General features: G+C 39.8%; 1 protein-coding gene across 1 annotated transcript; it reads right to left on the bottom strand.

The window, feature by feature from the left end:
• Positions 1 to 5,033: 5,033 nt before the first annotated feature.
• On the bottom strand, positions 5,034 to 27,242 carry Hacd1 (3-hydroxyacyl-CoA dehydratase 1). The gene is made up of 7 exons (XM_042686138.1): positions 26,986 to 27,242; positions 16,012 to 16,129; positions 15,856 to 15,874; positions 15,691 to 15,779; positions 11,931 to 12,052; positions 6,796 to 6,974; positions 5,034 to 5,250 (listed from the first exon to the last, which is right to left on the bottom strand). Exons 1-7 carry the CDS (start codon positions 27,240 to 27,242, stop codon positions 5,168 to 5,170), a joined length of 867 nt encoding a protein of 288 aa, XP_042542072.1. The 3' UTR covers positions 5,034 to 5,167.
• Between the last annotated feature and the right edge of the window lie 632 nt (positions 27,243 to 27,874).

The following is a 27,874-nucleotide window of genomic DNA, read 5'->3' as shown; positions in this document are numbered from 1 at the left end:
CTCAGTGTATCCAAGGAACTTTGTGCATCTGTCAGCAGCTGCCGAGCTACTGGACTTCTGTCAGTTCTAATCAACTTAATCATCCAAGTTTTCAGGTTAGAAATGATAGGAGATAGTTTATAGTCTGTATTTTGTATACCCTTTAGAACGAAAGATTTGCACCTATTTTTCAATGGGATATTTGGACAATGAGATTAAGAGGTGGTTTTTTTTTTTTTTTTTTTTTTTAAAGAATCTTATTGCTAGCAATGGCAGATTAATGAAGCAGTTATGGATAGTTATTTCATCGTATTTTGATTAAAGAAACTCATATATGAAACCTATAAAAATTACAGTCTTTAATTAGAGCCACACACATAAATTATTAATATGCTGAGACAATGGAATTCTCTAAGAGGGTCTCCTGTTAAACACAGTTATTCACACTGTGCAGCCTTAGGATTCCCACCATCTGACTGAAACCCCTCTGTCTTCCTTGTAAACTTGACCAGGTGACCAGCCTAGGAGAAGAAAGTTTGTGAGACCCCATATCAACCAATAACAACTAGGGAGATCCAGAAGCAGAGCTGCAGGTCAAGTGATAAAGCACTAACCCTGAGCAATAAGGAAAGCTCAGGGACAGCACTCAGGCCCTGAGTACAAGCCCTAGGACTGGCAAAAAGAAAAGGCTTGGGGAGATGGCACTTGCCTATCATCCTAGCTATATGTGAAGGGTAAATAGGAAGACTGTGTTCTAGACTAGCACTAGCAAAAGAGTGAGTCCCTATTCAAACAAATACCAAAGGACTGGGAGCATGAGCACCTGAGGCCCTGAGTTCAATCTTCAGTACCTCTACAATAACCCCATAAGCATTATAAAAAGAAACTTTCCAAGGCAATAGAAATGCTTCATAACTACAACCATCTCACCTGTAAAATAACTATTTTCACAGAGTAATAGATTTTTTTTTATCAGCCTACCATTGTTCCTTCATATGACTCACTACAGAGAATCAATCACCTGTACAGAATGTCCATTCTGAAATTTTGAGCTTCTTGACACTTTTCCCATAAAAAGATGTAAAACATCTTAATGATATAAATTCAATGTCAATACAAAATATCAATGTTAGAATTGAAACGTTAAAAAATTGTTATTTGCGGGGGGGGGGATTGGGTGAGGGGGTAGGAGGATGGGAAGGGATGGGAAGGGGAAACAAAGGAGGAGGCTACAATGCTTGATAAGAAATGTACTCATTACCTTGCTCATGTGATTGTAACCCCTCTGTACCGTATTTTCACAATAAAATATCAAAATTAAAAAGCAAAAAAAATTATTTGCTACCCCCAAATCTACATCCTCTGAGCTGAAAACTGTTCTAAGATGTTTTTTTCCTTCTTGATCACATTTGCTTTAATCATTCCATTTCCTCAGTTCTTGAGATTGATTTCTGTTGTAGGGGTTTTACTAAAGTTCAGTTAAAGTTTAACTCAATAAATGAGCTTCTGAACACATTAATTTAGCCACAAGCCTATTTTAGTCAACTTATGATTAAATTAAAAATCATCCAGGCAAAATATAATTACTTTCTGTCATGTATATTTCTCAAAAGCAGAAGCATATACATTTCCTGCAATCTTGATCTATTTCTAAGATGGAGTATTGTGGATGCTTTTTAATTTTTTTTAAAAAGGCAACATTTTAAGGTCTATATAGTTCAATTCAATTAATGACTTTGATATCCAAAACTCATTGGACGTAGTGTAAAATGTAATAATACCTATTATTTCAAGTCCTTAAATGCAGTACAACAAAAAACTGACTACATTTTTTTTTTTTGGGTCCAGTCATGGGGCCTGAACTCTGGGCCTGGGCACTATCCCTCAGCTCTTTAGCTCAAGGCTAGCACTCTACCACCTGAGCCACAGCGCCACTTCTGGCTTTTTTTCTTTTTGCTTATGTGGTGCTGAGGAATCGAATCCAGGGCCTCAGGCATGCAAGGCAAGCACTCTACCATTGAGCCACCTTCCCAGCCCATGAGTACATTTTTAAATTGATATTTGTCTTATGTTTTTTTTAATACAGTTAAAACTGCGGTGTTTACTTTCATAAGAAACTAGAAGAATGACTCTTCATTCTCTTAGGTACGACGAGCATGTAGCATTTGTACAACATTGTCTTTCCTGGTTTTGTATTCCTCTCTTGCAGTATTTCTTAAATGTACTAGGAGACTAAATTACCCATCTAACACAGACCTTGCTAAAAATGCACATTAAGTAAGAGTATTGAGAATGTGGCTGAAGTTCCGGAGTACCTAAAAGGGGGCTACATTTCTTGGCACCTCAGCCATGAGAAGGATTTGTGTGTTCAGAAAAGTCTTTTAAAAGGCATAGTTTGAAAGCCTTTTTCTACAGTAATTATCATCTAAGTTAAGCCACGAAGTGTTAAGTGGATTAAGAAATACTTTTAACTTTCAAGTTGTGTTTAAGATTTAGGAGGTCATCACTATCAAAATATAGGAAATAAAGTGTATTTTATAGCAATCTTAAGTTCACATTGTATATGATTTTAGCAAGGCATAATAACCTGGCAAGAGCATGCACTAATGTACAACAGAATGCTATAGAATTTTTCAGCAAAATCCAAGTATGTTAATTAATCACAGCATTTTACACAGTGTAGCCTCATGGCATAAAAGTCAACACAAAGGTTGAGTTAATAATATGCCTGGAAATTGCATTTATAGAAAGATTTCAGGGCTTTTTCAGCACTTAAAAAAGACATTCATCTTTGTATATCAGAGTCATATTAAGCTTTTTATTTCAAATTCCAATGCCAATTCAAACTCCTTTGAAGTAGAACAAGAGACTTAAGTCTTCATTAGTAGGTGTTACATTAGTAGTACTTTCTTCATAAATAGGTGTTACTTTGCAATCAAACTATTAAAAATGCAAGTCTTAAAAGATCAAAGTTAGCAACACTAGGAGATGGACCAAATCAGTGTATAGGGGAAAGTGGGTAACTAAATCTAATCAAGAAGAAACAGCTACAAAAAATATTGTGAGCCTTTTTGCCCACAATTGTCCTGTAACTCCTGAAGAATGTCAAAAGCATGGAAGACAAAGGGAAGAACTAAGAAAGTAGTATAAACTGAAAGAGAGCACAATGGGCAGGGAAGGGGAAGAAAGGGGGCTCAGTTGTAGAGAACTTGCCTAGCATGGATAAAGGCCCTGGATTCCATCCTTAACACCACAAAAACGCAAGGGAGGGGGAAGAAAGGAGGGAGAATCTACAGATGTGAAAATAACTTCTTTATGTTTTAGCATGTTTCTTTTTTGTAAGTTATGACTGTCAGGGCTGTTTATTAATATAAATCATTAATACAAATTAATACCTCCAAAACAACTTTAAAAACTTGCAATATAAGCTCTGACGTTAGGAAAAACTAAAAAACAGCCAGAACTTTTTAGTGAATGTCACCAGATAAAAATCACAAGTTGCTAGTAATGGGTTTCTTAGTATATGTTTTTCAAATGTCAGAGTCTGCAAGATTGAATTCAAGCTCTGTTTGATCTAACCCCTGACTCATATTCCAAAAGTCATAGTGATTTAGGGTGAAATGCAAAAGGAGATATGGCCACAGAAAACAATGCAAAGGAGTTCCAAACACTTTTTCTCTTTTTAAAAGTCAAACTATCATTTAACACTTTATTTTCTACACAAATGACAGTTTAGAACTGGTTGAATATACTATAGAATATACTGAACTAAATGTAAAGCTGAGATAGGCTTCCTGTATAAATATATAGATTATCAAATAGTTCAATGGATTTTCATTTTTATCAAACTTAAATTATCCACAACTTTGAGGGGATTAAAAAAAAGTATATAGCTGCTTGGAGAAAAAAATAAAAGTTGAATTAGAAATAAGACTTAAAATATCTTTCACAAGATGTTTTTGTTTTGTTTCGTCTTTTTTGCTGGTCATGGGGCTTGGACTCAGGGATTGGGTGCTGTCCCTGAACCTCTCTGTGCTCAATGCTAGCGCTCTACCACAGTGCCCTCTCCGACTTTTTCTGAGTATTTTATTGGAGATAAGGGTCTCACAGACTTTCCTGCTTGGGCTGGCTTCAAATCATGATCCTCAGATCTCAGCCTCCTGAGTAGCTAGGATTACAGGTATATGCCACCAGAACCTGGCTCAAGATAGGTATTTTGATGAGATAAATATGTGAATTTCTTATATCAAAGGGGCAGGGGAACTCACTGAAAAGAATTCAAGAAGATACTGATACAATACAGTAGTGTAAGAGCACATCGAATATCAGCATTTTGAGAAGTAGTAACCCACTACATATTGCTCATTAAAAACATTCATCTGCAGAGGAAACATGAAAATATATTGTAACAATAGAAATAGCACCTTAAAAATTCAAGTTATTGGAAATGAGCTTGCCAGACTGTTCTGAACTCTCAATCTCTACGTGAAAAGAAAACTAATAAAGAAGATAACACAACTTTGAAACATTCCATGTTACGTATTGATTGGAACATAAAGTGCCCAACATGTGAAGCCAGAAGTATGCTAAGACATCAACAGTAGGCAAAACATTTCTTTTCTGTTGCAATCCTACTTATTTTCTCTAAACTCAGCCAGTAAATCAGCATATTGTTACATCTACCTAAGAATTAAAGCAAACTATCTTCACACTACCAAAAATGGTTATTAAACACAAATTGTGGGTTTCAATACATAATTAGTAAATTATTATCATTTTTAGTTACTTTCATTTATAAATATCACATAAATGTCAATGGCAAGTATCACAATGTCTTATTTAGTAAATTAATTTTTGCATACTGATTTTAACAGCTGTTAGCATATGCTGTCAAAACAAATCAGTAAAACAAAAGCTTTTTCCCAGGTAATGTACCCAATTATTTACTAAATGACCAACAACTACTTCAAGTCACTAAGATTTGTACAATTGTTATATATTTTTAAAAAACAGACAACATAATGTTGAAGACAAATATTGGCAAATACCACATGTCTCAAGTGATATTTTAATAAGCAGTACAACCCATGGTATTTCATGAAATTGTTTATTCTTGTTATTAAAAGTTGGACTCAAGTAATCTGGTTATTGTGGAAAAAAAGCACCGCACTGTGTGTGTAGGGATCGGTTAATCATCCTTTTCTACAAACACCTCTCCAAGAAGCACCTTCCTTCTTTGGCGTAACATATGAAAATAGAGTTGTGGAAACACTGAAATGGAAGAAGACATCAAAGAAAGATAAGCTATTATTAATTATTTATGCTTGAAATTTGTCCATTACATAGTGTTATTACCCCTCTAATACTTACAGAACTCAGCATATGAGTACTCATGGACATTCCCCACAAGACATAGCTAATATTTTAATGGTATCAACAGTTAGAGGTTTTGCTTTTGATTTTCTTCAGTTTTATTTTTTAAGCAAGCTTAAACACCTTCATAAAGACCTGGATGGCCAGGTCTGAATTTAGAACTCAGTGATGCTTTCAAATACTGTGCCAGGCCCTGACATTGAATCCGTCTATCATGGTAGAAGATAAAGTGACAAAAACTCTCTGACCTCTAAGCCCACTTGTATTTTGGAAGGGCTTCAAAGCTGGAGGTCTGAAGGTCAGGTTTTCTGTATATCCCTTTTCTTTTCTTTTCTTTTCTTTTTGGTCAGTCATGGGGCTTGAACTCTGGGCCTGGGCGCTGTCCCTCAGCTCTTCAGCTCAAGGTGAGTGCTCTACCATTAGAGCTACTGTGCAACTGTCTGGTTTTCCTGCCTGGACTGGCTTTGAACTGCGATTCTTAGATTTCAGCCTCCTACTGAGTAGCTAGGATTACAGGTGTAAGCCACCTGCATTTGTACATCCCCTTTCAATGAAATACTTTTTAGTATTTCACTGTAGCTGTTAAGGGTCTATAAATTTTCTTCATCTTCCTACCCCAAATGATTTCAGAGTTTCTAATTGTCTTGAAAAGGATGAATAGTTGTTCTACTCTCCTATTTCCTGACCATGGCTATACAAATTTGACCTAAAAATATAGCCCTATCAGTACTTAAATGAAGTGAAGAGGGTCTCACTGGCTCACTACACCACAACTACTAAGAGATGATGAGAAATCAAGTGGAGAGAATGCTTTATTAAAAATATTTCAAGAATAGCAGCCTTATTATTTTTCAATAAGCAACATAGAGACTAAAAAGTATTTCTAGATGACTTCCAAATATCTGTAATCAGTAGAAAGGAATATCTTAAATTCTCTTAGACAGACTGTTCATGTTCCAAATACAAGCAATTCACAGAAGCAACTTTGCAAACGGTTTCATTATTTTTAAATAATTGCATCATATTAAGCAAAGGCATTTGAAAAGGCAATCACGTGTATTAATTTACTCACTCTTTTGCTCACAAATGGTAAAGTTTTCACATATTTCTTTCAATTATTAAATTATAAATGAATGAGATTGGATGGAAATTTTTTTATTGTGAAAATACTGTACAGAGGGGTTACAATTACATGGGCAAGGTAATGAGTACAACTCTTATCAAGCACTGTTGCCTCCTCCTTTGTTTCTCCTTCCCACCCCTTCCCTTTTCCCCTCCTCAACCCCCACCCCACCCCCCACGTCAAAGTTGTACATTTTAATGTGTTTGTAAGCAATTTTTTCAAATTATTTTTCCTAGCTTATAACACTAGCTTATGATATCTTTCAAAAAAAAGAACTTGCCTATCATGTTAAGTCAAAGAATTCATAAATATATACTTACATGGTATATATGAGGCCATGATTATAAGAAGGAAATAATAATAGTCAAAAGAGACATTGTATTTGTTAGGAAGTCTTATTGAAAACATTCCTGATTTTTTCACATAGGGCAAGGCAGCATAGATTGTAAGAAGTTCACCAGCAACTCCAACAGGATATAAGATGATAAAAAAGTTATATCTGGAAGAAGAAAGAAAAAAAAATCAGCAAATGATTTGTTCTAGAATGTTTGTTGGCTTTTGTGATAATCATCTTTTCTACTCTTCCTGCATTTAAACCTTGAAATTCTCCTTTCTGTTTATATTTACAATAACCTAACACAAGTAGGTTAGTTTTTCTGCTTTAATTGTTTCCTGATCAATTATCATCCTGTTTTCTAATAGCCGTTTCCATTCTAAATGGAAAGATCTTAATACAATTAGAAGTCACATTAGTTTATTCCACTGAGACACTTTTATACATTTAAAAAGGTATATGTAGCTTTTTGTTTCTTTGGAGAGAGTCTCCCTATAATGTTATAATTGGTCTGAAACTCTTGGCCCAAAGAAAACCTGCTTCAGCTTCCTCAGTAGCTGAGATTTAGGAATGTGCCAGCATGCTTGTCTATACAGTGTTGTTTTTAAGAATTATAAAGGTAGGGGCTGGGAAGGTGGCTCTGTGAGTGCTTGCCTTGCATGCATGAGGCCCTGGGTTTGATTCCCCAGCACCACATAAGCAAAAAGAAAAAAAGCCAGAAGTGGTGCTGTGACTCAAGTGGTAGAGCGCTAGCCTTGAGCTGAAGAGCTGAGGGACAGCAACCAGGCCCAGAGTTCAAGCCCCACAACTGGACCCCCCCCCCAAAAAAAAAAGAATTATAAAGGTAGCTTTTCTTGGAACATGCAATCATAACTACTCTCTCCACCTCCACTTCACAGCAGCTAGTCACTTACTGATCAAATGTTTTCTTTAAAAAGACTACTTATGATCTAATTTTATATTAAAAATTTGAAATAAAGCAGTTACTTTTCAGAAGTATTTGGAAAACTGTAGCTACTAATTAAAAGTAGTTATCATGGGCTGGGAAGGTGGCTCAGTGGTAGAGCGTTTGCCTTGCATGCCTGAGGCCCTGGGTTCAATTCCTCAGCACCACATAAGCAAAAAAAAGAAAAAAGCCGGAAGTGGCGCTGTGGCTCAAGTGGTAGAGCGCTAGCCTTGAGCTGAAGAGCTGAGGGACAGCGCCCAGGCCCAGAGTTCAGGCCCCACGATTGGACCTCCTCCCCCCCACCCCCATAAAAAAGTAGTTATCATGGCAGAACACAGATCCAAAGTCACAAGTAGTGAAGATTGTCTAAAACTGCTTTCATGTCAAATCAAGTGAAGGGTCTTACAATAAGAATTAGCTTGTTAAAAATAGAGCTGGGAAGTTGGGTGCCAGTGGCTCACACCTGTAATCCTAGCTACTCAGGAGGCTGAGATCTGAGGATCACAGTTCAAAGCCAGCCTGGGCAGGAAAGGCCGTGAGACTCTTATCTCCAATAAACCTGTCAGAAAATCTCAAGTGCCACTGTGGCTCAAGTGGCAGAGCGCTCACCTTGAGTTGAAGAGCTGAGGGACAGCGCCCAAGCTCAGAGTTCAAGCCCTACCACCAACCCCCCCTCTCCAAAAAAAAAAAAAATAGAGCCGAGAGAGAAAGTGCTACTCAAAAATCCTAAATCACCAGTTGGGATTAATTTGGCTATTTACTCTAAGTGTAGAGTGAGCCAGGCATCCACCAGGTTTCCAGTTGGGAGAGCCTAAAGGATCTACAGCAATGACTCCTTTAAGGCAAACCATTCCTCTCTCAGTTGTTAAATAACAGTTGCCCTCAAAAACTAAGAGCAAATTTTTTATTGAAAAGGAGCTCAAATTAATCTGCATTTTGTTTAATCCTATCGTTGGCTTGAAGAAATATCTACAAGGAAAAGTCCGATCTGTCAGTAGAAGAGGTTTGGAGACAAAAGATCACGCAAATCTCATGGGCCACAGCTACAAAGGATAGCGTGGGGAGAAGGGCAGAATCATTTGCTAAATAGATTAATGGCTAGAGAACAAAAAAAAAAAAACCCTTACTTTTCCTGTTTGCCATCTCCCTGCTCTAGTTCTCACTAGCCCACTGGAACTTAGCAGTCCTCTGGACATTTGGTATATCATTTTCATATCTCAATTTTTAAAATTGTTCATCACAAAATATTTCACATTCTCATTTGAAATAAAATACCCAAACTGTGAAGATCTGGGTTTTTTTTCTCTTTAGAGGGAGCATCTATTTTTTATTCATGTGACATTCAAATGATTTCTAGTAATATTGGGGGTCGTTTTGTTTGTTAGTTTTTGTCATTCACAGGGCTTGAACTCAGTGCCTGAGGGCTGTCTCTGAGCTGTTTTGGTCAAGGCTGGCACTCTACTATTTTGGGAAACAGCTCCACTTCAGTTTTTTGATGCTTAATTGGAGAGATGAGTCTCAAAGACTCTTGCCTGGGCTAGCTTCAAACCTTGATCCTCAGATCTCAGCCTTCTGAATAGCTAGGATTAAAGGTGTGAGCCACCAGCACCCAGCTAATAGTATTACTATTTAAGAGGGAAAAAAAGTGACTCCAAGAATAAACTACTTTAAAGCCTTAAACAGTGAAAAGTTCTCATTAAATGGAAACAAAGTACATAATTTATTTGGCCTTGCTTGCATTTTACAAAGATCTCATGAAATTAACTATCCAAGTCTTCAGGGCAACAATGGGAGATCTGGCTATCTGTAGTTCACATTTAGAAAGATATGGAGCATCCTTGAGGATTCTCAATTATTACCTAAAATTCTTCTGAAGAAATGTGCTTTTGAATTTAAAATGGAAAAACAATATGACAACATGACCCAGCCTTGCAATTGTCTTTGCTATGGTCTTTTCAGGAACACTTACAACAAACACATAGAATCAAAAGGAGTCAACTCATTACAGCAGGCATTTCTAACATGAAGCTTTATTTCACAATAATAGCTTCCACATTTGGACTTAAAAATGAATAGTGTTTTAGATTATTTAATGGAGTTGACAAATATATTCTGGCAGCTGGGATTTTTAAAAGTATTTTGGGTATAAATGATCATTGTGATTAAGATTAAATGACTTCTTTTAAGATAGCACATACATTTCAATGTGAAAAGGTTTTATGTAACACCTTATGGCCCATTAAGGCAACTGACAAATGATTTCAAAACAGCAAATTTAAACAAGCAATGCACTTTTGTACTTTTCTAGACAATCAAGACATGCGAATACACCCTTAAATGCAGAGAGACAATGTATTGAAGATTAACATTCCCGATCTATGGAAAATGTACAGTGTCTATTCTGTATCTTCTTCAAACAAGTTCAGCAAATGAACACACAAAAGGAAACTATGTCCTGAGTTAATATTTTTAAAGGTGCCAGACTGTCTGAAGACTAGCCTGCAAAACAGTATTGACATGCACTCAAACACATGCAAAAATGGCAACCTCATAAAGGCCTAATTTCTAGATTATGTTTTCAGTTATAAAAATGAAACCCAACAAAAACACATCTGACAGACAATAATATCTCAGCCCAAATGATAAATTTCAAAGCTTTTTACAATGTCTAGAAGAGAGCTAGAGAACATTTTGAAAGTCTGAGAAAACTATATAACACAACTAAAACTGATATCCTTGTAGAAAGATTCTAAGTAATTTTAAAGTTTTTTCCTTCCTTTTGATTTACTTATATATTCTAATTTATTATATTTGAGCATATATAATTCATGAGTTCAAAAAGAAGTCACAAAAGAAGACAGTGTTAGGCTTTTAACTTATGGGATCTAAAACAAGTCTCAAACTAGCTGTCAGTGCTTTAAAAATAACAAATAGAGATACTGAGTTGTTTATAATATCTCAAAGCATTACTGATTGTATCAGAAGGCTGGAAATTATCTAAATTCTATCAACCGAGAAGTGATTCAATTATACTATAAGATAGTATGCAGCTTTAGAATATTAGAGATTAAATAATACTAGATATAGATCCCTCTATATATAAAAAAGATATCAATATAGATAGCTAGATTAAATAGATAGATTGATAGATAGATAGCTATAAAGTATAAAGGTACTAGTACCCCTGTTTAGGTTTAAATAACTCACATCTGTGTTTTTATATTTTTATTATGAAAAGGTCCTGATGAGTAAACTCCATACTACTTCCCTCTAGAGATAATGAATCCAGGACATTTCTGTGCTTATTATACATACTGCTGTCAGAGCTTTCTGTAATGAAAATGTGTTTCTTCTGTAGTTTAACAAAAACTTAAGAATATACTTTTTACCCCTTTTAACCTACAAATATGGGATATACACCTTATACTTACTCTACTAAAAAAAAGTTTGTGTGTGTTTATATTCAGAGGATATAGCTGTTTGGTGCACACCAGCATCTCAGGTTGAGAGCAGTCAGGTATTACATGTCACTGTTGTTAAGTGATTTCTATGATAAATACAACAAACAATGAACAAATCTACGCAGGCTTGTGATTTGTTCTCCAAGCAGCAGATTTTCTTTTAGAATAATTGGAAATGTCAGTTATCGAAGAATTCAAACTTCACAAAGAACAGTATTCCCTCTTTTGCTTTAAATGATTATTATTTCAAATAATACAATTATTAACGTGTGATTTTGGAAATACTTATGCTACTTAGAGCAAAATTTTTAAAAAAGTAAGATTCAAAATGGCACTTTCCTGTAAGAAATTAAAAATTGTGGCTGCCAGATTAAATATGAATGTGAATCATTAACACAAAATGATATGTTTTTTTAGCACAGTTCCTTTAACACAATAGGGTGCTTTCCAAGAAAAACTATCGACCATTTCTGAGATCACCTAAGGATATGATTAGTTTTATATTGATCTCACACTAAATGTATTTTGATGTGATTCATCTCCAGTCATCATTAAAATTAAGCTTTTAGAATATAAGTTATCCTATCACTAGAATAAACTAGCCTTTTCTGGCATTGTGGAGTTACAGCCCTGTTTTAATAATCTGGTGTTAGCTGAACACACAAAACCAGCAGGCAGAGGACAGAGAGAAAGCAAAGGACAAGATATCGCCACCTGGCCCATTTAATGAAGTATGGCAAGTGGTCGAGGAGACTGAATGTGTAGAAGGAATAGCGGGTTATCTCAGTCACGGTCCAGGAGACCAGGAAAAGCACCACGCTCTCTTCATTCTGGATCTGCAGAAATTACAGAGAAATCCACAGTTGCTGTACAAACCTCAACCTGTTTTTTTCAACTTTTTTTTAACTATCTCTTGTCATTTATCATCATGGGGTACTCAAATTAGACAAGTTTTCTATATGGGGGAAACTTAATAAGGTAGTCCCCATTTTGGAATTTCTTCTAACAGGAGAGTTCAATTCTGCCTTATGTAAAGGAATGTTCAACTACTGGCTGGTTTTGCTTCATGCCAGCCAGCATTTTTACTATCTCAGGACAATGTCACTACTTGAGAAGAAGCAGAATAGGAACAGTCTGACCCTTCAAGCTTTTACTTTTTTGTGGTGCTGGAGCTTGAACCCAGGGTCTAATATCAGGCAAATGCTCTGCCACTGAGCTACATCCCAGCTCCAACTTAGTAGTAGTCATTCAATTCTACCAACCCTGTTTATCATGGTACAAATTCTAATCTCCCCATGCATCTTTGTCCCCATTACTACTATTTTCATTCAGGGCCTAATTATTTCTTAAGTTTCTTCTCTCTTTAGTCTTCTCATGGATGAAGGCTTTCTCTTAAAAACAAAGCAGACAGGATCAGCTAAATCTTAAGACTTAAAAGTTCACTGGGTCCCCCCCCCCCCATTGCTTAACAGGATAAAAGGATAATCCTAACATCTGAGCTCAATATTCAAAGTCCCTTATAACCTGAGCTCCGAAATCTCTCCCTAATCTTCATTCCTAATCCCCTAACCCTCCTGTCTACTTTCTCACCACACTGGCTGTTATTTCCCCAAAAATACTCAGAACTTTGGCCTTTATGTATGTGAGTATTTTCTAACTAGAACATCATTTCCTTGCTGTTTCCCCTAGGGCATTTTTTTTCCCTCATCTTTAAATATCCACCAGAAAGATCACACACTCTAGAAAACTTTCCTAAGGTTAAGGTTTAAACATGAAATGTGCCCCCACAGATTCATGGACTGATTATCTCCAGGTGGTGGCGCTATTGGGGAAGGTGGTAGAGACATGAGGAGGTGGGGCCTAGCTGGAAGAAGTTAGGTGACTGGAGCCAAGCTTTTGAAGGTTAGACCTGGTCCTGGTCCCTTCCTCTCTCTGCTTCCGGTCCACATGAAGTGGGCAGCCTCTGCCACAGCTTCCCTCACCATGATGTTCTGCCTCCCCACGGCCCCAGAAGCAACAGAGCCAAGGATGGTGAACAGAAATCTCTAAAACGGAGCAGGTTTTCTTTCACAGTGAGGCAAAAGCTAACTAGTACAGTTCCCCAAATTCTCTCACCTGAGCAGGTAACTCCCTCGCCTTCCTGGTTCTTACAGTTCTTCAAATATGTATTAAAACCCTGGCTGATTTGTATTCCTTTTTTTTTAATTATTATTATAGCTAGCTCTTGAACATCTGTCAGTATCTACCTTGTATGTCCATTCTTTGGGAAAGCCGTCTGTAGCTCTGTAGAGCAGACTAAACCCTAACAATACACTGCAATGCATATGGGGCTCTTATTTCAAAGCACTGAACATGAATATAATTAAACAAGCATTTGTGTAACTATCTCTTTAGCTTCTCTCTTCATTACTGACGCTACAGGGTGGGAATCATGTTATATTGTTAACATTATAGTGTCAGGCACACAGTAGCTGCACAATAAGTACCTAACACATAATCAACACTTGGGTAACTGCCCCAACCTCCAGTGTGATAACAGTCAGGATTGTCTTATTCACTGCTGTAAACTCAGAAATTAGCACAAGGCCAGATAGAAGAATGTATCCCATATATATGGCTGAATTAATTAAGGAAGGGTTGATAGATGCTAGTGGAATACAGTTCTCAGATAAAAGGAAATCATAATACTAAGAGACAGATCCTGTGAAAGATAAAAGGATCAGAGAAGGTTCTCTTATGGATAGAAGATTTTTTTATTATGCTTATGTAGTTGTACACAGGAGTTTCAATTCAACATGTCAGTTTGTGAGTACAATGCATCCTTTCTTGATTCTCCCCCTATCTCTCCCAACCCCCCTATCTCCTTGATTTTCCTAGAAGGCTGTTTTTTGTTGTTGTTTATTTGTTTTTGTCTTTGGGGGCTCATTGCTTTTCTTTGTGCCTCTCTAATTAATGTGGGGGTCTCCTGTTTTCATCTTTCTTCTCTCTCATTCTTCAGATTCCTTGTGGTCCTGTCCTGACTGTTCCATTTATCCACTGCCTAACATAGTCTCTCTTCTATGCTGTTAATAGGATGCTACTGCTTTTAAGCAATCTTAGTACAGTCTGGCTCCCTGCGTGGCAAGTGCGTATTACGATCTGGTGAGGGACCAGGTGGGTCAAGGAAGTTGGGTGAAAGGTCCTAGTCAAGAGGCTGAAGTGTAGACTAGTAAAAGGGCAGAAGGGCAGCGATCTGTCTCCATGCAGACCGGAGGCCATTGAGGCTTTGCGGGAGCAGTGAGGAGGTTGGGTGTCAGCCTCAAAGCACAGAGGAGACAAGAAAGGCATGTGAGGAATGGAGGCCAGACATCTGTCCTCAAGTGGACAGGAGAGTATGAGGCAGTCAAGAAGGTCAGAAGGGTTGAGCTGGGAAATATTTCTGACATGGCTTTAAAAGGTCCAGTATCTTCACAGAGACTGTGTGGTGTTTGTTTTGTTTACCAGGTTTAAGCCATGAATTAGATTCGGTCAGTAGGTCTGTCTCCTGTCATACCTACGTAAATGATAAGTTCACTTGTCCCCAAGTTCCTCAACTCTCATTTGTGAAAGTGATTTTTAATGGACAAATTAACTGTATATAATTATGGTACACACTTCTGATGTGTGAAAATATGTATGAAAGACGGGAATGGCTAAATGAAACCAATTTGCATAGGTGTTATCTTCTCATTTATTTGTGCTGAGGACACTTCAAATCTACTCTTGTTATCAATTTTCAACTGTATGTTTACATTGTCATTGACTACAGTCACCATGTTGTATTTAGTCCTTCCATCTGAGATTTAGTGGGGAATTTTTTTTGTTCTTTTCTAAATGAAGATGATAGATAAGTTTACTAGAAAAGAAATATGGCACAGAAAGAGAGACAGGGGCTTTATATGCCATGGAGAAGACAGTACTCCAGCCCATCCCTGACATCCTAGCCAGATCCTTCTGATTTGGTATTCTTTCATTGAAAAGTCTAACTTTTAGTCTTTCCCATCTGATCAGATTCATAGAATTAGATTCACAGAATTACATTCACTTCATGCCTGTTGCTACAATACTCAGTGCTAAATAAGAAGGGGGGTGGCGTGGGGGGAGGAATGAGTTCTTTATATCAAAAAGTTCAATTATGTAATCAAGGAGAATAACTTTGATAGGAAACTTCAATAGGAAACTTTCGATTAGTTTCCAGGCAGAAGATGAATGTTAAGTTAAAAAGTCAGAAAACATAGGAAAAGAATACATTGAGAATGAAAGATGACAACTTTTGTTCATTTTTAAATTCAAAGTCAGTCTACTGCAGCAATATGCTAATGTACAATGATAATTGAATTTGAGACCACATCCTTTTTGCCGAATGGTTCTGCTTCCTGAAATATATTAATAGCTTAGATCCCTATTAAGGAAAACTTACCCTGCAGATTCAAGTAGCAGTATGCGCATCACTTACCGGTTTTATACTGTGAGTGATGAGCCACACCATGAAGATTCTTGAACTTACTTGGACCCCAGTCACAAGCACAGAAGTAGGAACAATACCTTGAAGAGAAAAATAAGTCAACTACTGCCCTAATGGCCACTGTGATAACAATATAAAATAAAAGCAAATACTCACCAATTAAACAGTGGGCTATCTGTAAGGGGGGAAAAAATCACAAGTCAATGATATACTACAGGTGGTATGTAACTAGGATAAAGATTGATAGTGCTCAACAAAATATATTTTCAAACATTTCATGTAGCATAGAAAACAACACGTTAAGAAACTTACCTCAAGCAAGGCAAAGGTTTGGAAAAACTTAAGTGTCTTCTGAATACTTTTATATAAACCTCTGTGTGTTCCTTTTTCCATATAAAAGCGGACCATGGCAATAGCAAGAACCAACCACCTAGAGAAAGTAGAAGTATTTTGTAGAGTTCTATCAAAATTAATCTGTACAGGTGTGGATGGCAGCATTCTTTACCATAGCCAAGGGATGGAATCAACCCAGGTTTCTATGAATGACAGCATAGAAGCATATGAATGGAATGCCATTCAGCTCTGACAGGAGATAAGCCCTGGGGATGCTGGACTGCGTGAAAGAAACCAGTCACAAAAGAAAAACAAGATATTGCAAATAAGGGAAACCATGGGACCTATGTTTCTTTGGGCCTGGCTTACTTCACTTAATATAATTTTTTCCAAGTTTTTCCATTTCCTAACAAATGGGGCAGTGTCATTCTTTCTGATGGAGGCATAGAATTCCATTGTGTATATATACCACATTTTCTTGATCCATTCATCTACTGAGGGGCATCTGGGTTGGTTCCATATCTTAGCTATGGTAAATAATGCTGCAATAAACATAGTTGTGCTGGTAGCTTTAGTATGGTCTTGTTTGTAAACATTTGGGTAAATGCCCAAAAGCGGGATTGCTGGGTCATAGGGGAGCTCTATGTGAAGTCTTTTCAGGAACCTCCATACTGCTTTCCAAAGTGGTTGATAATGTGATGTTAGGGAAATGGACCCTTAGATATGTATTTTAATGCTTTTTTATTTCATGCATTTGTTTCTAATGCATTTATAAGATTATCTCTTTGTTGCTTTGTATGTCCCTCCCCCACAGTATAACCCCTGCTTTCACTATATTTGATGTCAGTATAACTTGTGGAGGAGATGGGGAAAAACAAGTCGTTTAAGGATACAGGTGGACCTGTTGCAACAATGAGAAGTACAAGGTCATGTCGAAAAGGAGTTTTACAATGTTGGTGGGGGGGAGGGGGGAGGCTGGGAAGGGATGTGAAGGGTAAACAAAGGAGGAGGCTGCAATGCTTGGTAAGAAATGTATGCATTATCCTGCCCATGTAATTGTAACCCCTCTGTACAGTATGTTCACAAAAAAAATAAAATTAAATGAAAAAAATTAAAAAAAAGAAAAGAAAAACAACAAAAATCACTGTACATTTTGCTTCTGTGAGGTACTGAGAGCAATCAGATGCAGGGTCAGCCAATAGAACAGTGGTTCCCAGAGGCTGGGAGTGAAAGAGAGGGACACAGATGACAACAGGGAATTAGCATTTAATGGTACAGAGATGAACTTAGGCAGAGGGACAATGGCATGGCTGCATAACGATGTGACTGTTCCTCCGGCTGCTGACGTGTAGCTTATCCAAGTTTGAGATGGTAAAGGTTAGGTGTTATTTTATCCCAATGTTTAAAAGTCACTAAACGTCCTGAAAATGAAACCTTGCAACTTATACAAAATGTAAGATCATTCATTTGCTTTGAAAAAGCCCACAGAAAGCTCGAGACCGGTGTCTCATGCTTGTGACACTAGCTACTCGGGAGATGGAGTAGGCAAAATGTTTGTGAGACACCCTCCTCCCCCCTCCCCATCTCAATCAACTATGGACAAAAGTGTAACTAGGAGGATCATGGTCTAGGCCAATTCAGGCAAAAATCAACACTCTAGCTTAAAAAATAACCAGAGTCAAAGGGCTAGGGATATGGCACTGAGTTCAAAACTCTAGTACTACTTTTTCTTCTCCCCAAAAAGGCTTACAGTAAAAAAAAAAAAAAAAAGACAAGTGGTATTTTTATATCAACTCTCCAAGGAAAAGTATACACAACATACAAAAAAAAAAAGCCTACAGACAAAAACTATGTCCAGGTAATTTTGGTTCCAGCAAATAAACTGACAGGCTAAATTAGATCATCATGCAACATGTAATAATTATATAAGGATATCTTTGGAGAAAAAGAAACTATGAAGAGCTGGCCACTGGTGGCTCAGACCTGTAATCCTAGCCACTCAAGAGGCTGAGATCAGGGGATCAGGGTTTGAAGCTGGGAGATAAATGTGCAAGATTTTTCTCCCCAATTAATCAAGAAACAGCTGGAACTGGAACTATGGCTCAATGGTAGAGGACCAACTGAGACTGAAAAAGCTCAGTACTGGCACACAAAAAATAAACCTATCTAAATCTGTACCTAGGCTGGGAAGGTAGCTCAGTGGTAGAGTGCTTGCCTTGCATGCATGAGGCCCTGGGTTCGATTCCTCAGCACCACAGAAGCAGAAAAAGCCAGAAGTAGTGCTGTGGCTCAAGTGGTAGAGCACTAGCCTTGAGCTGAATTGCTGAGGGACAGCCCAGGCCCAGAGTTCAGGCCCCACAACCAAAATAAAAAAAGCTGTATCTGTGTAAATGTATGTAATTTATGTAATTATATAGTAAAGAATTATATATGGGCACCAGTGGCTCATGCCTGTAATCCTAGCTACTCAGAAGGCTGAGATCTGAGGATCACAGTTCAAAGTCAGCCTGGGCAGGAAAAGCCGTGAGACTCTTATCTCTAATCAACCACCAGAAAACTGGAAGTGGCATGGTGGCTCAAGTGTTAGAGAGCTTGCCTTGAACCCAGAGTTCAAGCCCCATGACCAACAACAAAATAAAAGAATTCTATAAAGGGATAAGTAGGACTCCTTACACAATTTTCACTCAATTAAAACAACTGATACACCACAGAATAATTACAGATAATCATATGTGAGCCTACTTTCAAAGTGTTTGCTTCTTTAAAGGAAAAAATAAAATAGATCTACTCTTGCTTTTCAACTTAAATGTTTATTAAATATGGATTCTATCTAATGAATTGATACTTAAAATCTAGGGGACACTGTGGACAGTGGCTTCCTTGTATCTGCTTGTCATTCTTCCTGGAATCATGAAGGAGATGTCATTTTCCTCATTTTCCTTGCAATGACAAAAGCATACGGAAGGCCAAGAAAATCCCCTATAGCTTTTTCTATAGCCCAAATGATACATCCATGAGAATAAATAGCTACCCCAGGCTTTAAGATCAGAGATCATCAAAATATCTGTTTAAACAGATTTATGTTTCTATTATTAGTATGCAGTTTCAATATTTTTTTTTAAATCTCAACAGCCTACTATGGGTACACAGCTTATAAGGAGTTTTGAAAGAAAACAAAAACCCTACTGACAGAATATGGTAAATATGGAACACAGGCAGCTGTTTAGAACAATAAGAAAATAGTATAAGGACCCCTTTATTCCAGGAACCTGGACCTCTTAATCCCCAGTAAGGTAACAAAACAAAAACATCCTAGTTATGAAACCTGACAAGAAGTCAGGTACTGTCAGAAACTATTCAAAGACTTGTGAAACAGAAGTATGGATGAAAGCAAACAGGGATAAGTGTATTTCTGGATTGCCATCTATATTGCAGACACTGCCATGTATTAACATTTAATCCTCAGAGTAACCCATGAAGAAGTATCCAATTCTACCGCTCAGGAATCAGAGTCACAGGGACATATAGCCAGAATCAGCCAGGACCCAGAGCCAACACAGGGTCCAGGCCATCCACCATGACTTCAGGGTCTAGTTCCAATAGTAATGCATACTTAAATTACAAATGCATTCTAAAAGTTCTAGGCCCAGACTACACTCAATTTTTTTAACTGATAGTAGGGTTCAAAAGTCAAATTGAAGGTCACTTTTTCAGATGAGACCTAGTAAGACATCAAGTCTCAGAGTAGGCTAATAATGGAGTAGGCTGAAATAAAGGCTCTGCACCTCAGTCCAGTTCTATCCTCTATGCCACAGCTTTCCTGGATCCCACTCAGCCATGTGAGAACCAATACTGAATTCAAGACTAATCCTTGAGTGCTAATTTGGATAGTGTTTTAGGTACTCTCCAAGGCTTGTGATGTATAACTTCCCGATCATCAACTTCTAGTCTCTGTGGTTTTAATAGGAAAATAAAAAGTGGGCTGGGAATGTCCTTAGAGGTAGAGCGCTTGCCTAGTATGCATGAGCCCTGGGTTCAACTCAGTACCACATGAACAGAAAAAATTGGAAGTGGTGCTATGGCTCAAGTGGTAGAGTGCTAGCCTTGAGCAAAAGCAGCTCAGGGACAGTGTCCAGGCCCTGAGTTTAAGCTCCAAGACTGGTGCGCGCGCACACACACACACACACACACACACACACACACACAGTTTAAGACAAAAGATGCCTTCTTTTACTTTTCTATATTCTTGTCTCTTTTTAGGCAAAATCAAATGAAAGGAAATAGGTTAATTTGAGAGATAACTATGACCATAATTTTCTATATTTTTGTCTCTTTTTAGGCAAAATCAAATGAAAGGAAATAGGTTAATTTGAGAGATAACTATGACCATAAGAAAGATTTCATCAAAGGATGAATTTCACTGTCATTTTAAAACATAAATTTTGGGGGTAGCATTTTACAAAAAGCCATGGATTATATTTCAAGTCTTACTGTTGTCCATAGGTGGCAGTATTGGATCAAGTACTGAAGCATCACACCCCAATCAGTACAGATCAAAATAGCTTTCTTTACACTCCAGGACTCAAAGGGACCAGTGAAATATCTATTCTAACCATACATACCTGTTCTTCAGTAAGTAGAGTGATGAGCTATCTAACTGATTATGGAGTTGTTCACTTCTTAAAGCCAGCATCAGAGAGGGTCAATCAAACAGTCTATAAAGGCCCCACTTTGGACTTCATCCATCAGTTTACTGATTGTGATAAAGCAAAGAAGAAAAAACTCTATAAAAGAAATTAGAATTTCTCATACTCAGAATTATCTGGGATGTTCTGTTCTGGTTTTTAAATATGCTAGGTTATTGATTACATGAATTCAATCAGTCCTTGATAAATAGTTTATCTGTGGAAAATAAAAAGAAGTAACTCATAAAGAAGTGTTCTATATGTAGAGGATTCCTTGCTTACTTGCTCTACTCATTTGCTCATTCATTAACTCATTTAGCTATTCACCTTTCAGGTTCAACATTTATTAAGGCAAATACTAACCTAGTTACTATAGAAGGAATTAGAGATAAATAGATGATAGTATTTGCCACAGGGAAGTCTTAAATCAGTACCTGAAGATAAAATAACCATAATTTACAATACACAGGCCTTCTCTCATTTACAGATAGTGACTCTGAAAAACCTCATCTTTTCTTACTAGCTGTCATCTGGTATTTCTTTTTCTTCTGAGGCTTTCTGAAGACTGGAACCATTTCTTAGCTATACCTCTATCTCAATTAAATTTCAAATCTGCCTTTTAATTTTTAAATGTAATCAATTTCAAATGAATACAAAGTTACAGAGAACAGCATAATAACCCCTCTCTGTGTGCCCAGTACCCACGCTCAACAATGCTCATCTAATGGTTCATCTTGTTTCTTCCAAACTGCCACAGCTCTCCTCCCCCAATCATTTTAATCGGCCCCAACAATATTCTATGATTCATAAATGTTTCATTAAATATCCCCATGATGATTTTTATAAGAAAAACTATAATACCATTGGTAGTGTAAGGGAAGCATAGAAATGGAGGAAGAACAGGTGAACTTACTGGACAATGTGTTGAAAATGAACTATACAACTTAGGGGTGGGGATGGAAGGGAAAAACCGGGAGTGAGGAAAGTGGTGACAGAGCCCAAAAAGAAATGTATTCTGTACCTGACTTATATAATTGTAACACCTCTGTACATCACCTTTACATTAACAATAAAAAATTTAAAAAAAAAATAAAACAACTCCCCCACCATATTTATTAAAATGAACACCAGGAAATGGACAAAAACTATAATACCACTATTCCATTTTTTTTTGGGGGGGGGGGTCCGGTCGTGAGGCTTGAACTCAGGGCCTGGGCGCTGTCCCTCAGCTCTTCAGCTCAAGGCTAGCGCTCTACCACTTGAGCCACAGCACCACTTCTGGCTTTTTTCTTTTTTCTTATGTGGTGCTGAGGAATCGAACCCAGGGCCTCAGGCATGCAAGGCGAGCGCTCTACCACTGAGCCACCTTCCCAGCCCTATTCCATTTTTTTTAAAGTAACTTCTTATTTACCATGAAACAAGAAGCCAAAGTACAAATTGCCATAATTGTATTTACAGCGTGATTGAAATAGGATCTACGGGGTATGGCTAGTTACATGGCTCAATGTATACAATTTTTCCCTCAACCCTCATTTCCTCCCTCCGTCTCATCTTCCTTCTCTTTTTTTGCCAAGTTTCCATTCTTCCTGCAGTTCCCCTCCATCTGGATTTTGCTAATTGGATACTCACATGCCAATGACCATGTTCTGTTTCCTGTATTTCAGTAAGGTGGTAGTTAATTCTAGATTACTTCTCAGATTCATGGGGGGAGGGGGAACTCTGTGGTAAATCCACACACACTATTTATCCTCCTCATCAGGATATGGCTACTGTGTCACATTTGAGAAACAAATGTCAGATTCCTTGCTCTATTAAGTCATACTGACTATACTATGAACAGCACATCTTAAACCATCTCCCTTTTTCACAAGAAGTGCAAGTTTAAAATCAGAAGTGGCATTTTTAAACACTGTTTGTGCATGGGAGAGTTCTTGTGAGCATCTCTTGCCTATCTATGAGCTCTCTACTCCGTGTAATAATCTAGCAGAGTGGTTACATTAATCCAGTTTTACAGATGAGAAAAACTAAGGGCCAGAGAGGTTAAATAATATGTTCCAGAGTAATCAGCTCCAAAGAATGAAACAAAACTAGGTGCAGTGGTTCATGCCTGTAATCCTAGCTTCTCAGGAGGTAGAGACAGGGAGGATCTCAGTTAGAGGCCAGTCTGAACATGAGTGTGACACCCATCACAATCAACAAAAGCTGGACGTGGCAGTGTGCACCTGTCATCCCAGCTACTCAGAGGGCATAGACAGTCCAGCAGGGCAAAAATTTTGAGACCCTATTACAAAAAACAAGGAAAGCAAAATCTGCTGAGAATGTGGCTCAAGTGGTAGAGAACTTGTCTAGCAAATGTAAGACAAAACTCATAACCTCAGTACCACAAGAGAAAGGGGTCGGGGAAACGAAACAAAACCCCTAATTAGCATCTTCCTGTACTGATGGTGCATTTGAATCCATGTATGTCAGCACAGCACCCAAGGCCCAGTGCAATCATCAGGGCTAACTGCCCACCTCCACTGTAGGTCCATTGTTGCTGTCTAACAAGCTCACATCTCTACCCTAACTCCTGCTGTCTCCCAGCCATGCCCCTGACACCCTACTCATCCTTCAAAGCTCAGCTGCAACGCTATAGTCATGGTCACTGTCACAAAGCTTTCTCTTGATTCTCCCTGCCTGATACCTTTGTCTGAAGATATGCCTTCTTGTTTTTTACTGCAACTTCTGTATATATATAAATGTCTCCAGGATTGATTTCTTCAAAGGCAGTCATGGAAAACGTATCCTATGCCCTTTCACTTAATCCAGGACAACACACTAAGACTGTGGACCCAAGTGTTTGTTGGGAAACAGGGTAGGGGTGAGGGTGCTGCTCACTTCCCTAGTCAGGAACATATTGTGAGCAAGTGCTATAGAATCCTGACATACTTGAAGGGTGTGATTCTGCTCAGAATTTATCCAAGGTCACCAACTCAACAGCAAACATAAAATCAAAATGTCATTAGAAGCATGATTTAACGTGACTGCTCGTTAACTCTATCCAGCTGCATAAATTCATATAAAGTATACTTATAAAAACAGTATAGACATATTCAATAGACTATTGGGTAGAAAGAGAAGCATGCAAGGATAAGGTTTCATTCATTCATTCAGTATATATATTTGAGTACTTCCTAGAGCTTACACTTTAACAGGCGTGACATACAAAAACAACGAAGAATTAGTAAAATTCATAGTACAGTTATGTGGCAGTAGGTGAATGCAGAAACATGAAGCAGAAGAGATAAACACACACACACACACACACACACACACAGGGTCTTTATTTCAATGAAGATGCCCAAGTGGAACCTTCCTGAGGATGTAGATTGGGGTCAAAACTTACAGATTTTATACTCACATGAATGATATTGAGGGAAAATGAAAGGCTACACTAGGTGTACAGAATGAGACAATTTTCCTTTCATCCTTATATAAACATTTATTATACTTCTTTTTGGGGGAGAGGGAGGGTCCGATCGTGGGGCCTGAACTCTAGGCCTGGGCGCTGTCCCTCAGCTCTTCAGCTCAAGGCTAGCGCTCTACCACTTGAGCCACAGCGCCACTTCTGGCTTTTTTCTTTTTGCTTATGTGGTGCTGAGGAATCGAACCCAGGGCCTTAGGCATGCAAGGCAAGCGCTCTACCACTAAGCCACCTTCCCAGCCCTTATTATACTTCTTATATACTATTGTATCATTTTTGTATTACCACAAAAAAATAAGAAGCACTCCAAAATCTTTCTGGGAAAAAAAAGTAAGCAAAACAACTTACACGAATACAAAGAACTTCTCTCAGTTAATGTTCTGCTACACCATTAAAGGCATACTTTTGTCTCAATTTTAACACTACTTCTCCTATCCACCATTCGTAACACATCCCTCAATGCAATAAGGAGAACTGCATCCCATGGCTATTTCTAGAATCTATCTCACTTGAAATGTTTACTCTCTGCATATGCAAACTTTATTTCTTCTTCAACATCTCTGGAAACCTCTGCCAAGACGGATTATTCCATACAGTGACCCCTGCTTAGGAAAAGCTATGGGCCTTCTCAACAGAGGCAGAGAGACAGGTAAATTTAAGATACACACTGGTTTGCTAGGGCAGAATAGAAAGAACAGGAATGAAGTGGGGAAATGCACAGGAGAAAGCATTTACTTTTGTGCCAGATGAGACAAGACACCTCACAAACTTCAAATGCTGTCTTGATTAGAAGTCAAAGGAAGGAGGACATTATAGAAAAGTAGAACAAACTGAGCAAAGATGGAGAGAATGAACACAGAAGAGGGAGACCAAGATTTCAAATGCAAGAAAATGGGGATGGGAATCCAGGGGCCTGTAGTAAGCCTGGCTACTCAAAAAGCTGAGATCTGAGCATTGTGGTTCAAAGCCAACCTGGGCAGGGAAGTCCATAGACCTTTTATCTCCAAAGCAGGAAGTGGAGCTAGCCTTGAGTGAAAAAGCTAAAGGACAGTGCCCAAGCCCAGCCCCAGTACTAGTTCACACAGGAGAGAGCAGAAGAAGAAGAAGAAAAAAAGAAAACTTGGAAGGGGGGAATTAGAAGCAATGGCCTTGAAACACAGAATGGCCTAAAACCCTTAGATTACAGTGGAAGCAATATTAAAGGTTTTGTCTTTTGTTTTGTTTTTACTTTTTTCTTTTCACTTTTTCTTTGTGATTGTAATTATGTAGTGATTTTCAGTTTTGAAATGGCAACTTGTGTCTTGAAAATGGACAGTGGGCTGGAAAGAGAAGTGATAACCAGCCAATTACACACGGCAGGTGTTGAGAAAGAGTATTAATTGGATAAGACTCTCCCAGTGGAAACACAAGTCTTTCCACCTCCACCGTGTACCATGTGTAAAGGCAGCAGTGCATGGTGGGAGTGGAACTGTTTGTCAGTTGCTCTAAATATATTAGTTTTTTCTCCTTCCAAGATTTTAAAACTTAGGAACATACAAAGAAAGTTGTAAAGTTCTAGAGTCTTGACATTGGGATAGAAATCCACTTACTTGCTGGTGATCTCCAGGAAATGACTCAATGTCTTGGTGCCTTGTTACTGTTGTAATCTAAAAAGCCTAATCATGAATTGGGAATGTAGAACGATAAAAACAAGGCATATTGGAAGGGAGGGAGGGAAGGAGGGAGGGAGGGAGGGAGGAAGGAAGGAAGGAAGGAAGGAAGGAAGGAAGGAAGGAAGGAAGGAAGGAAGGAAGGAAGGAAGGAAGGAAGGAAGGAAAAGGAGGAACGGTAAAGAAATGAGGCAATCTCTGGCATACAGTAAATCCTTAAAAAAAATCTTCTATTTGGTATTCACTATCATAAGGCATGTTACATCTGTTCAACACCATACTCAAAGATCTGATAGCTGTCAATCACATGTTCCTATCAGCCCTGGAGAAAGTTTAAAACATTAAATGCTTCCTCGGGTGGATCTAGGTTAGGCTCATTTCTCATGTGGTATTTGGGGGACAGGGGGTGAGGGGTGTCTTTCAAGGGAGTTAGGCCAGGGAAGAACCTTTCCTTCCTCCAGCAGGTTCACTTTTGACCACTCGTTGAAGAACAGCGACCGTCATGGTGTGACCCTCACTTCCCAAATCCCACCAAACCAGAACTAAAAGCACCCAAGGGAGGGTTATCGGGAAGGGAACAAGAAACCCTGAAGAGGCGCGCCACGACTGCACCCCCCTCCCCACCCCGATAAAGCAGCGACTTTGCAGAACTCTCTCAAGGAAGAACTTCTAAAGTATAACATGCATTATTATTAATAATCATCATAATAATTTATTTTTCGAGTTCAGGAAAGTGCCCGGCCGGTGAGCTCGCGGGAGAGGAAACGCATTCTCCCAGCCGACACCCGGTTGGGGGGGTGGGAGGCGGGCATGGGGTCACCGACAAGTCCAGGATCAACTCCCCGGGGTGGCCGGACGCAGGGCGGGCGGCCTCCTCCCCCGCGGACCGGCCCCGCATTCCTGCCCCGGTCTATACTTAACCTCCGGCCCGCGCCCCGCGGCCGCCGCGCCACGCCGTGCACCGTATTAGGCAATGCCCGGCGCGCGCCGGCGCGGCCCCCCCCCGCCCCTCCCCCGCGCGCCCCCAGCTCCGAATGTCGGGGGACCCCTCCCCCCGAGGAGAAGATCGCCGCTCCCGGCTAGACGCCCAGGGTGGGGAAGGACCTCCCCGCCCTCCCCCCACCCCGGGGAGGGGGGAAGAAGGGGGCGCGCGTACCCGGCGGTCATGGCGATGTTGTAGAAGGTGAGCCAAGCGGTGGCCAAGACGCCCAGGCGCCTCCTCTTGCCCGTGGCCTCCTTCTCCTCGCCGGCCTCCGGGGCGCCACCGTTGGTGCCGTCCTCGTCGCTGGACGCCATGAGGGCCTCGCACCCGGGGGTCGTGCCCGGCAGGGGTAGGGGAGTGGGTGGGGGTCCGGCCGAGCGCAAGGCTGAAGCGCCGCCGCCCGCTGCCGCCGCCTCGGTCCAGCGCCCCATGTGCCGCGCGCAGGGGGCTCGGCGCCGCCCGCCCGCCCGCCGGCTGTCCGCCCGGCCGCCACCGCGGGACGCCCCGCCCCCGGCCCCGCCTGTCCGGAGCGATCGGGACGCCCAGGCCCGAGGAGGGGGGGCAAGGGGGGTCGGAGTGGGAGGGACGCGGGGCCCGGGTCACAGCTCCCGGGTGGCACTAGGGTTGGCACTGCCGTGGGGTGGGGTGGGCTGGGGACAACTTTTCTTCCTAGAGAGACGCCCCGAGGTGTCCCGAGTCCCAGCCACGTGCGCCTGGCCGGGGGACCCCCCCCCCCCGCGACGCCGTGCACCTGCTCCGGCCCCGCCCCGTCCCGCACTCTGGAAAGCGCTTTCTGGCGGTGGATCCCCGATCCACCCCACCCCACGCCCCGCAGCGGGCTCGATCGAAATTCGCTCGCGTCTGGGAGAAGAATGCTGTGGTTGTCCCCGGCGCTGGCACCGGCCAGGCCAGCTGGACGCGGACCTACCATGAGTGAGGGATTCTAAGGAGCCAGGGGTTCTAAGCTCCGGGATGCCCAACGACCGCAGAACCGCGCGCGGGGCTCGGAGGAAGGCTGGAGGGAAGACGCTGAAGTGGGAACAGGTATAGGTCCCCGCCAGGA

Source organism: Dipodomys spectabilis, unplaced genomic scaffold (assembly GCF_019054845.1).
Source record: "Dipodomys spectabilis isolate Male_0828 unplaced genomic scaffold, ASM1905484v1 ptg000096l, whole genome shotgun sequence".
Taxonomy (NCBI): domain Eukaryota; kingdom Metazoa; phylum Chordata; class Mammalia; order Rodentia; family Heteromyidae; genus Dipodomys; species Dipodomys spectabilis.
This window is presented reverse-complemented; position numbering and strand designations above follow the sequence as displayed.

Excerpts from the sequence above, each read along its gene's own strand:
- Hacd1 (XM_042686138.1), bottom strand. The coding sequence starts at position 27,242 with ATGGGGCGCTGGACCGAGGCGGCGGCAGCGGGCGGCGGCGCTTCAGCC. Across the intron at positions 16,130-26,985 it reads AACATCGCCATGACCGCCGG|GTGGTTGGTTCTTGCTATTG; the intron begins GTACGCGCGCCC and ends TACTTTCTCTAG. Across the intron at positions 5,251-6,795 it reads CATGGCCTCATATATACCAT|TGTTTCCACAACTCTATTTT; the intron begins GTAAGTATATAT and ends CTTCCATTTCAG.